Source organism: Aedes aegypti, chromosome 2 (genome assembly GCF_002204515.2).
Source record: "Aedes aegypti strain LVP_AGWG chromosome 2, AaegL5.0 Primary Assembly, whole genome shotgun sequence".
Classification (NCBI taxonomy): Eukaryota; Metazoa; Arthropoda; class Insecta; order Diptera; family Culicidae; genus Aedes; species Aedes aegypti.
In genome coordinates, this window is record NC_035108.1 from 183,306,475 (window position 1) to 183,318,948 (window position 12,474).

General features: G+C 36.7%; 1 protein-coding gene across 3 annotated transcripts in view; it reads left to right on the forward strand.

Moving 5' to 3' along the window:
• Positions 1–12,474, forward strand: part of LOC5574213 (probable G-protein coupled receptor Mth-like 10) — a 37,964-nt gene that overhangs the window by 7,616 nt on the left and 17,874 nt on the right. Inside the window, exon 1 of one of the 3 annotated variants that reach the window (XM_021843385.1) lies at positions 11,373–12,413. The exons of 1 other annotated variant lie outside the window; for it this stretch is intronic. In XM_021843385.1, coding sequence (XP_021699077.1) covers positions 11,886–12,413 — 528 coding nt within the window. In that variant the 5' untranslated portion in view covers positions 11,373–11,885. Of the gene's footprint in view, positions 1–11,372; positions 12,414–12,474 lie in introns of those variants that run through there. One more of the 3 variants, XM_021843383.1, reaches the window with a different exon arrangement.

A 12,474-nucleotide genomic window follows, 5' to 3' on the forward strand; every position in this document is an offset into this window, starting at 1 on the left:
GCTTCTATCGGTGAAAACGATACTACTCAAAGTGGAAGGTAGCAAGGAAAGAAGAAATTGCAAAACTTCAGTTCGAATGAAGATCACTTGGGCGAATTAGGGGCAAATAAGACGAGACGCGAAAAATCCAATAAGTAACGCGACTTTCATATGAATCCCCAAAAATATGCCATCGATCGATAGAACTGTAATATCCGCCGAACAATATAGTTAACAGGGCGAGGTGACAAATTTTTGCCTGTCTAGTAGTGTTATTAAATTACTCAACTATCGACGCAGATTTTTTTTAAAGTTGAGTTGAAATAACTACTGGTTATGCTATTTGGTGCTAAATAGTGTATTATTTCTTTTTTAGAAATGCAATTCCAACAAACTAGTGACATCAATTTCATAGAATATTGACAATTATTGTAATATTTGTTCTTTTAAAATCAACTCATTCTTTTATCGAATAAGTTAGCAATTATTCGACTTATTGCTTTTTAGAAGCACATATTATTCATCAAAATATCTTTTTTTTTTGTAAAATCGACTATTAAACATACATTGAATTTTTTTGCGTTGAAAGTGTGTACAGTTTTATCATACAAACACTAAAAAATAAGAACAATACAAACATCAATTGATAGTTTTATTTCAAAACGCGCCCCTCGCATCCCCTTTCAATGTTTGACTAAAACTAGCACTTTGGTGAGAGACTCCAATTTTTATTTTATAGCCTGAAAATTATTAATAAAATCTTAAGCTGTTTCGACAAGTTCGAACTCTTGTCATTTTGATTTTTTCTTTAATAACGCCTGCAAAGATCAGCTTAAAATCAAGGTATCACGGTGATAAAAATGGAAAAGACTATGTTTTTCAAGGTCTTAACAGTTCAAATCATTGTTTAGTATTTTGATTTGACATTACATATGTATCGATTTTCTTCGTATTCTGTATCAATTGAATAAATTGATGTTTTGACAGATATTCTCGCATTTTCTTGTTTTCGATGTTAGACGTTTTTTCATTCGACGTTTTGGCATTCGACGTTTTGTCCTTTTGACATTTTGTCACCCAACCGACGGAAGAAATTTCACCACAGCGGAGGATTTGTCAGTTCGAGCGCGCCAAAATCCATCCGATTTAAAACAAGTTGGCGGTGCTTAAGATGCTGCTGTTTGCTTTTCATAAATGATAACCAATTTTGCAGTTTTGGGGATATGAATCCCGTTCTACCGGACAGAGATGAACTGAAAATGTATCAACATGCCTGTTTTTAGAAAGCATATGATCCTATGATCCGATATGATATAAAATAGAAATATTTTCTTTTCGACGATAGCTTGAACATAGATTGTTTATGGATGCCACGAAGAGTTTATCGTGTGTTACCTTAAGGCTAAGTAGCCTGTCATTCATTTTTGCAGCCTTGTTGACAAAACAGCTCGCAATTTCAAAGTTATTAATCTTAGTTCTAATAAATCGTATGTATCCGGAAAAGTATCACTATATGCGTTGATATGCAGAAAGTATGCTGATACTTTTTCAGATGCATCAGTGCAATACAAACTGATCTTCTTCAATTCTAAAATGTTGCATGATTTAGCAACAGTCATCAACGATGCGTACAAATTTTAACTTCGCCTACTTTGTTCGTTGATAAAGAAGAGGAAATTGAGCGAAGTTTTCATTATTAATTTTATCGGGATGCACAATAGTGTCATATACACTTTCGAAAGCGCCGGCAGCTCTCAAGTGTTCGAAAATCCATTTAGGCGGTCCGTCGAATGCGCAACACTGGCACAACTGAAGCGGACGGATGAATTATCACGAATCTGTGACGAAATAAACAGTTAATTGATTTAAAAAATTATCAATAAAAAAATTAAACTTCTGTTTAAGTTACGAGACTGAGTCAACAATATTTTGCTCACCGCGGCTGGTCTCAATAAGCTTCTTTCAGATCTGAAAGATAAAGAAAATAAACTGCGGAAGAAAATAAAAGGACAGGAGTGACAGAAAAAGTTGCACACAGAACAGAAAAGCTTTTCGAATTTTTGATTCCGAACATAACACAGCCAAAAGACCCATTGAGGAAAAAGCAGCCACAAGTGTTGAGGACTATTGTTTCCATCATTTTTCATGGAAAGCGCCAAGATGAGAGTATCCGAAGTGTTTAAACTTTTTTAGAATTCCATGATGCTTTGATTTCAAAGTGATTCCAGATCAAGTAATCCGCAACCTTTTTGGGATTGTTGTTACTTCGGTCAAATGCACAAGAAGAGGAACGTCTCTTTTCAACATTTCTTGCCAAGCTTTTTCGAGCTACTAATGACCACTACTCCAAACATTGAAATGGCGAATTCTGTACATTTACAATCCGAATCCGTTACCGGGTCATGAAGAAGTCGCTTTCCTGAGTCAAGACGATAAAGCTGGAGTTGGCATCGGAATAATTGCTGCAAACAAGCAAGCTTCCCTTCTGATGCATTTTAAGCATCGCGTAACCTTGCCAGGCCATGACAGGGTGGCAATTCGGAAATAGTCAACACCATCTGAATTAAATGGGCGTAGGACTCCTTGATGAAACACTTGCAGACCTTTGACGGTTTTCCAGAAGTGTCAGAATATATTGACTTAGCTATCTTATGATCAGTATATTGGGCTAATGCTAGATAAAATATTAGCTTTCAAAGTTCACATTAAGAGCGTTGGATACCAAATGTAACAAATATATAAAATGTATGTCCATCTTATCCACTTATTGAAAGAAATTCGAAACTTTGCCTTGAGAATAAGCTTATGAGATTCAAACATACTTTCAGGCTGATCAAACTGTACGCTGCACCAACATGGACTAGCTGCTGTAATACCAGTAAAAAAGCTCTGTGGAGTATTCAAAATAAAAATTTGAATATGATTCTGAAGCTCCTCTCCCCTAGTAGAGTACTGATGAGTTACGTAGAATATCAAATGTTGGAACATTGGAACAAATGTGAAATAAAAATATTAATAATTGTTGGAAAAAATCGTTACAATTTCTTATTCGCACGAAAAATGCGTTCTATATGTACACAGTGCAACACACAAAATGCAAATAAGATTCTGCCGTTCTTCGAAGAACACAATTTGGAGTTACGTCCCTTTCAATTTATAGCTAGTTTTTCTTTAGTCCAATAAACTGTTGGGAATTCCTCAATAAAATTCAAATGTTCTACACACCGGGAGGCACATCTGTGGCGATATTCTCATTTTTTTCGTAGTGTTAACAACACGGAATTTTTTTTTCTTATTTATTTGTGCATAAACCATTTATATTTTAGCAAGAACATGCTAAACATAAAAATGAATGATTCTAGGATTCTGGTCTTCGTTTTTTTGTTATTACTGCTGAACTTAAAAGACAAAGTATAGACGCAAAACGAAGACAAGAATTATTTATTAGAATACGACTGTTGTGTAACTTCTAAAATTAACGGCTTTTCAGTCTTACGGATAAATCAAAGCGCTACGTTTTTTTTAATCCAACGTTTCTGCCAAGTCCAGTGGCCAGAACGTTGGATTTAAAAAAAGTAGCGTTATGATTTATCCGTAAGACTGAAAAGCCGTTGATTTTAGAAGACAAGAATTATCACTTGGAGAACCGCCGGTCACAACAACCATCTTCTACAAAAATATGCTCCGAACCAACACAAGCAACTTTGCCGAACATGTTGACAACCTACAAATGATGGTTCTTCTTGTTTTGGTCATATTAACAATTCAATGTCCGTACTCTTGTATTTTGTACGCAGATAGGTGGACAACCTTCACTCATCGTACACAGCATCGAAAATGTTGAACTGTAGTAGGTTAAGTTAATTGAAGTTCTCTTAGCAGCTCTACTGAAAAAGTTCTGAACTGCTACGGCAAATGAAATGTAATTTGTTGATAACAAAGCGATAATGAACGCTTCATTTAATTATATCATCCTAATTTGGCATTGCATATGTTCTATGTTATTGGCCAAAAAATCTACTACATATAAGGTGAAACATCTCGGAATCCAAAGATGGCCAGCACAATGGCCGACTTGTGCGCCTACTCACGTTTTTATTTATTTATTTTATTTTTATTTTTATTTACTTCACTAAACTGGAAAAATAGTTGGCAAACGTTTCTGATCTTGTTATTTTAAGCTTTCTGGTACAGCACAAGGCCAAAATAAAAAGTGCATTATTGTTGGATGCTTTCTTCGCGAGATTTGTGCCTTTGAAGTTTTAGTGCAATCTTATAAGTTGATTCCAAACCGTAACACCATAAGAAATGAATGTAATATTTAAAAAGTTCTCCGACATTACCCACAATACAATTTACCGGAAGAGCATTTACCAGTATGAACCATTTACCGAGGAACTATAACCTTGTTTATGGACAAAAAATCGTAAGACAAAAGGCCGAAAGACAAAAAGTCGAAAAAGCAAACGTCGAAAGACAAATGGCTGAAAAGACCAATGTTTGAAAACAATTTGCTTGGTGGGAAATTTTTCCTTCTTTGAAAATAGATTTCGACCTTCTGTCTCCTCTTTTTTTCTTCGACCTTTTGTCCTTTGTCATAGATTCTCATGCACCGTCTCCAAATATTTACATTTCATTTTTTTAACTATCGAATGTCAGTTCTCCATACGATTGATTGTACTTCTTTTCTTCTAGAATTGGCTCTGCATGTCGTTTCCCCAAACGTCGATGCCCCGAATGCCGGTTCCCGAAATACACTTATTGAATTACCCATTTTTTGTACATTAATGGGCATTACGAATGTCAAAAACTAGTCGGTTTTTGACATTAAGCAATTCTCGCTGAAACCAGGCCGTCATCGGCACCCATCGTTAGAATTCCAATTTTATGTCACTGATCGGTAGTTTTCGATAAAACTTAAGGGTGGTCCTTTCTGTTTTCTCAAATTGGTGGACCCCTCGTACGCCAGCTAGCTGAACAGTTTGCGAAAAAGCCCATTTTTTGATAAATCTTGTGTATTTCGTCATGTGATATGTCTCATATTGCCTTTGGAACACATAGCAAACTTAGTGGCATCGTATAGAAAAAGGATATAGCTTTCATTCAAACTTGAAAAAAAATTTGGCGGTCATTTAGAATTTGACCGCCATCTTGAATTTTGTTAGAAAAATCGTGTTTTTACCATTAGTGCACCGCTAGTTTTAAATTTTGAGATCACCATCAGAAAGCTGAGGAAAAATTGCGTCAGATATGCTACAAAAACTAGGTGAGCAATGGTATTTACCCTATGATATAAACGATTTTCTAAATCATGTTCTACTATTTTGACGTATATGGCGAGAGCAATCAATGCAAACATTATTTTTTGTACACCAAAGAAACAAGTCTTCAATCGTTGGTGTATTATTTGAGATAGATGAAGAATAGGAGTATTATTTTGAGTGAAAAAATCTGGCGGACATCTTGGATTTTGACGCCATCTTGGTTTTAAGTAGTAGAATGAGTTTTCACCTTGTTAGCACTCAACATGTTGAATTTTAATGCAACCGTTACACTTACTTTTAATCTTGTTCATCTTTTTCCTGACGTTACGTCCCTACTGGAACAGAGCCATCACTTGTCAAATAGGATGTTTTAACGCTTATTTGCTACCTGAATGATTCTTCTGCATATCTTCGAGTTGAAAAATAGCATTAATTCTTTCATTTATTTGGTCTACAACCATTGATAGAAATGAACAATCAGTTGAACAGCTGAGATAAGATAAGAAAAATAGAATCTGATTGGTTTTTAACGCAGGCCTCATAATTCAACATGATGAGCGCTCAGATGGTACAAAATCTTTCAACTGCTTCAAACCAAGATGGCGTCGATATCCAAAATGGCCGCCAGATTTTCCAACCTCTAAATGAACACCTGCGTTTCGGCATTACGTCCACATTAGAACAAAACCTGCTTCTCATCTTTCAATTTCGCTATTTTTCACATGCATGTTGGGCGGTACTAAAACGATACTTTATGGCTCGGAAAATCAAGGATGTTTTTTGCTTCAAAAATTTAAGATTTCCATTCAAAATAATGTACTTTTGTCAATGTTTTGCGTTAAAACTACAGATATTACCCACAAGACTTACCAATGCCCCGACGCGGAATACATAAGCTTCATTTAATGAACAACAATGCACGTGGTAAAAAAATGTTTATTTGATACAATCAATGTTTTTGGACGGTTTTCATTTATTGAATTTATTTATTCATTATGACTGAATTCAAAGATATGTCGAAGAATTATTCTGTTGTCAAAAATCATAAAAGAAAATTCCTGTTAAATAACCTGTATCTTACCGCCGTGCGGGGTGACATTGGGCCTAGGGGGTGACTTTGACCACCTCTTTCGATGCATGTCATGGCTAGTAGGAGCACCAAAAAACTAATCTATGACCATCTATTGGCTATTCGTAACGTATTCTAGAAGCTTGATACACTGTTTTCATTATTTGGTTGTTAGCTTGCTGCAAAAATGTTGGCCCCAAGTCACCCTTATGGACCAATGTCACCCCGCACGACGGTACTAATAAAGCTGAGTATCAGGCACGGTTCCGGTAGGGACGTAACGTCAGGAAAATGAAGAATAATAGAAAGAAGAGTATACGTAACCTCTTTTCTATTGATAGCCTCTAAATTCGACATGCTGAGTGTTATCAAGGTGAAAAATTCATTCTTGTACTTAAAATCAAGATGGCGTCAAAATCCAAGATTTTCACCAGATTTTATCACTCAAAATAATATTCTTTATCTTTACTCGACTCGAATAAAACACCAACGGTTGAAAACTTGTTTCTTTGTTGTACAAAAAATAATGTTTGCCTTGATTGCTCTCGTCATATACGTCAAAATCGTATAACATAATTTAGAAAAACGTTCATTTGATAGGGTAAATACCATCGCTCACCTAGTTTTTGTAGCCTATCTTACGCAATTTTTCCTCAGCTTTCTGATTGTGATCTCAGAATTCGAAACTAGCGGTGCGCTAATGTTGAAAAAACGATTTTTCTAACAAAATTCAAGATGGTGGCCAAATTCAAAATGACCGCCAAATTTTTTTCAAGTTTGAATGAAAGCTATATCCTTTCTCTATACGATGCCACTAAATTTGCTATGTGTTCCAAGCGAAATATGAGACATATCACGTGAAGAAATACCCAAGATTTATAAAAAAATGGGCTTTTTCGCAAACTGTTCAGCTAGCTGGCGTACGAGGGGTCCACCAATTTGAGAAAACAGAAAGGACCACCCTTAAGTTTTATCGAAAACTACCGATCAGTGACATAAAATTGGAATTCTAACGATGGGTGCCGATGGCGGCCTGGTTTCAGCGAGAATTACTCATTCGTAAAAGTCATAAATGTATAAATTCCAAGGTGTTTAACGGTCAGACACCTGATATGCTGATGGAGGAAAGCAAACTGATTGGACGATAGCTAGAAGCTTCTGCAGGATTTTTGTTCGGTTGTGAAATTATATGTCAGGGAAATATGTCAAAAAATATGATATATTTTTATCAACTAAGAATGATAAGCTACTTTCAGAAAGTTTCTTAATGAGGATGTAGAAAATTCCATCATCGCCAGGAGCTTTCATACTTTTTAATTTTTTAATAATAGTTCTCACTTTTTCCAAATCAGTCTCCCAGGAATTTTCGAAAACGTTCTCTGAGTAACTTGATTTTCAATTGGACTAGTAAGTCCTAAATTAAAATTGTGCGCGCTTTCAAACTGCATAGCAAGTTTTTGAGCTTTTTTGCAATGGTTAGTAATAATTTGTTTTCCTCTTTCAATGCAGGTATTGGCTCCTGAGGTTATTTTTTTCAAAATTTTAGATAATTTCCAATAGGGCATATAGTCAGGGTCCAATTGAGAAATCTTATTTTCGAAATGTTTGTTTCTTAATTGTGAACCACGTTTTTTGATTTTTTTTTGCAAATCCTGCCATATAATTTTCATAGCAGAATCGCGAGTGCGTTGAAATTGCCTTCTCCTCACGTTTTTAAGACGGATCAAGAGTTTAAGATCATCGTCTATAATCACGGATTCAAATTTTACTTCTTGGAAATGCAATGCTCCTGGCTTCAATAATGGAATTTGTTAAAGTTTCAAGAGCATTGTCAATATCAAATTTTGTTTATGAAGAAATGTTAAAATCAAAATAAGAGTCAATATATGTTTCATATATATTCCAGTCGGCTTGAAAATAATTGAAAGTGGAGCTGATAGGATTGAGTATCGCTTCATGGGATATTTGAAACGTAACAGGGACATGATCAGAATTAAAATCAGCATGAGTAACTAATTGGCTACAAAGATGACTAGAGTCGGTTAAGATCAAATCAATCGTAGATTGATTTCTAGAAAAAGAAAACACGTAGGGCTATCAGGGCATTGAATTGGAAAACATCCTGAAGAGCACTCATCAAATAAAATTCTGCTGTTGGAATTACTTTGAGACTTATTCCATGACCAATGACAAAAAAATTTGACTTATTGCGAGTAAATTTTCGCAAGTCAGTTTGGAGCAAATTAACTTGCTGACCTGAGCATTGAAAAGGCAAATAGGCAGCTATGAAAGTATATTTACCAAGCTGTGTTTAAACTGAAAGACTTAAAGTTTCAAAAACTTTAGTTTCAAATGACGAAAATAGTTGATGTTTTTACGCCTATGAATGATGATTGCAACTCCCACCCCATCAAGTCGATCATTACGATAAACAAAAAAGTTTGGATCTCTTTTAAGTTTGGATCCACGTTTTAAATATGTTTCAGTAATATCTGCTATATGCACGTTATTAGCTGTAAGAAAATTAAACAGCTCGTCCTCTTAGTTATTCGAAGAACGAGCATCCTAATTTAAAATATTTAAATTATTATTTATTGGATCCATTAGAAAAACGTAATCCAATAACAATTTGATTAGTAAATTTTTCACCAACTTGGACTGCTTCAGTCATAGTGGTGGCTTTGAACATTGCATCAATCAATAGATTAATTTGTTCAGTTAGAAAATTAAAATCAAAGGCAGACATATTACTTGAAGTGTGTACATTATTTGATAATTTCCCATTAGAATTTTCGATAGACGAAGAAGCGGAGTAGGAGTTACCTGTGGCGGTAGGGTTTTTTTTCCATTTGATTTGAAACAAGGAGAATGGGTACTCATGGGACGAATAGGGGAGGAGTTCAAATTACCTGCTACGATATCGGAAATAGATTTTCCGTGGGTAGATACATTCGAAATTGAAAGATTTGAACAACTACCCGACGGATTAAAATTAGTTTGTGGAAGAGCTTGATTATGATCTTCCTGATGGGTATGATTCTCGATCAAGCGATCGTTAACTGAAAAATGAGCATTATTCGATACTCTACAAGGGAAATTCCGGAAACGACCGATATCGTAACGGATATTATCTTTCATCTGCCTGGCACGAGCCTAAATGACCCTTTTGCGTGAAGGGCAATTCCAAAAATATGACTTATGATTAGCCCCGCAATTTGAGCATATTAACTTGGTGGTATCTTCCTTCACTGGACAGACGTCTTTAGCGCGAGAAGAACCTCCGCAAATCATGCATTTAGCATCCATGCGACAATTTTTTGTACCATGACCCCACTTTTGGCACCGACGGCACTGAGTGGGGTTCTGGTAATTTCCTCCAGGTTTCTGGAAATGCTCTTATGTCACACGGACATCGAACATAAGTTTTGATTTTTCTAAAGCTTTAATATTATTTAGTTCTTTTTTGTTAAAGTGAACTAAATAATATTCTTGAGGTTCTCTTTTTCATAATGATTGCTTTTTCATATTGATTGGACTGGGGAAAATCCAAGTAAATCATTTATTCCATTTTTGATCTCTTCAGGTGACTTATAGTCACTTAAGAGACCTTTCAAGACGACTTTGAACAAACGTTCAGTTTTGTCGTCATAAGTAAAAAATTTGTGCTTCTTCTCTTCAAGATGTTTGAGAAGAAGTTCGCGATCTTGAAGAGTTTCCGGCAAAACGCGACAGTCTCCTTTCTTTGCGATTCGGAAGGAAACCTTGATTTCACTAATGGAGTTCAAGATCTCATGCCAAAATCCCCCAAATTTGGAACAACTGAGCACGATAGGCCAAGAGCAGAGAGATTTCGTGTACGTACAGCACGAAGGTACGATGCGCACTGATTGCAACCATGTTTAGTGAATAAGAAGACGTGACCTTCTAGAGGTTTTTTTCCCAAGACGGTGTCCAAGAAGGATTACCACCGCTAGCTTTCGCCAACGGGTCCAACGAAAAATCGAAGGCACGGGTTCAAACAAGGATCGTAAAGGGATCAATAGTAGAAAAAATAGTACTGAAAAGTACTGTTTTTACAGCACTGAAAAGTACTGCTTTATTGCTTTAGGTAGTTTTTAAAAAACTTCCTAGAGCAGAGAGAATTTGTGTACGTACAGCACGAAGGTACGATGCGCACAATGAATGCTTATTGTTACCACTATCTGCTCCTCACCACCATATCTCTACATCCTCCCTTTTTTCCACCCTTTTACCAAACCAAACATACCGAAAACACTACATGGAATGAATAGAAACACAACCATTCTGTATAAAACGTTGAAATTTTGCAAGGGGGGAGGGGTTGGTAGTGGTTGTGTCCCGTGATACTCATATTTTACAAAGTTAGATCATACCTTGCTAAAAAAATGAAAAAACGCTATAAAACTAAAAAAATATTTTGCACTGCCTGGTTGTATGGAGATCCCCCTTAGTGCGCGTGTAGCACCGAAAGAGATTTGAGTCGCAGCCCATCCCTGGCGATCTGTCCGGTAAATGGTCTTTCCGGGTAATGATACATGCCAGTTAAAGGTTTTCCGGTAAATTGCATTTCGGGTAATGGTTTTGTAATGGTATTCCGGGTGATGGTATGGAATCGTTTGAAATGATACTAATAAAGGAATAAAAAAATAATCTCACGATCAATCAGCTCACTAAATTAAAAAAATACTGGAAATGAATGACAATTGAGAAAAAAAATGCTACTGACTTCAAGGCCACACTTTCTAGTTGTATGCAAGGATTTTTTTTAAGGTGAGTCCTTCCAAATTCCGAAAGTGGATGGCGTCAAATTATGTCAATTGAGCGTTCACCTCCTACTTCCTTTTACGATGCGGATGACAATATTGACGCACGAAGAGCATAAAAGTTCTTATTGTTGACTGAAAGTAGGTACCTGCCCGTCTTCATTCCCCTCTGTTGCCGTTAACATAAGCCTTTACCTCATCACTGGTCCGTATTATCGGAGGCAGATATGTCGAAGCGTTCGACACTACCATCAGCCACCACAGTTAACGGAAACATTCGGTTAGCGTCCGCTTGCTAGTCTAAGCATTGCCACCCGCAGATAAAGACGTCCACTCGTGCTAAACTGGAAAATTGTTCTCGGCCCGATGTGATTCGGTGGGGGTAAACGGATCAATTGTGGCGAAAATTCTGAGTATTGCCTCAGATGAAATATGAAACCAAGTATTTAGAGTCAACAAACGCACCATTCACCATCGATTCGGTGCATTGCGGTCGATTGGGAGTGTCCGTTTTCCCTGTGATCTTGTAAACATTTATGGCTCGTGTTTTCGAACAAAAAGTGTTGATAAATAAATAACTACATCCGATCCGCGCGTTTGGTTGAGTGGTCATTGCCGGCAGGTGTTCCAGCTATTAGCCAAACGGAAGAAAGGTTCATGCGTGGACTGGACGGAACGTGCTTTGTTGGAAGATTTCACGGCTCTAACTAGCTCCGATATTTGAGTGGAATTTAAATGTAAGGCGGCTTTCGATCGAGAATAAGTGAAGAATAGCATTTTACTTGCGCAATGGCTAAGATACGGACTTGCGGTTTCTTATCAGTTGTGCACAGCTTAGTCACTGTGCTTTTGTGTGTGATAATTGTCACTGGTCTAACTGATAATAGCATTAGTAAACAGCTGCCTTGCGAGTATCGTGATTCAGTCAACATAAGTAGTGGAACTCGAGACGCCTTGGGGAATATCGTTCATAATGGTGTTGTGTATACATCGCAGAACTTTGCGCTGATTAATTACGATTATGTGGACTACGACGTCAGAGTTGATGTTGCAAATTACTATCGGGGGTGCATTTGCCAAGTGACCAAGTGTGTTCGTTTGTGCTGTCCAATTGGGCAATGGTATCTCAGCGATGGAGAAAGCACAGGATGTGTCGATAAAAGTGAAGACTTCCCGGCTAAAATATTAGCAAATGTAACGACGACGAATGAAACCAAATTAGTGAATATAATCGAAAGGAAAATCTACGGATTTGTTCCACAAAAACCATGTCCGGCACTTATGATTGAAGATATTGAAGAATGGGCGTTGGATGACGTAAGTTTTCGCCATTGCTGATGGGATGCAACCTGGCTAAATCACTTGATTGTTCTTTCTC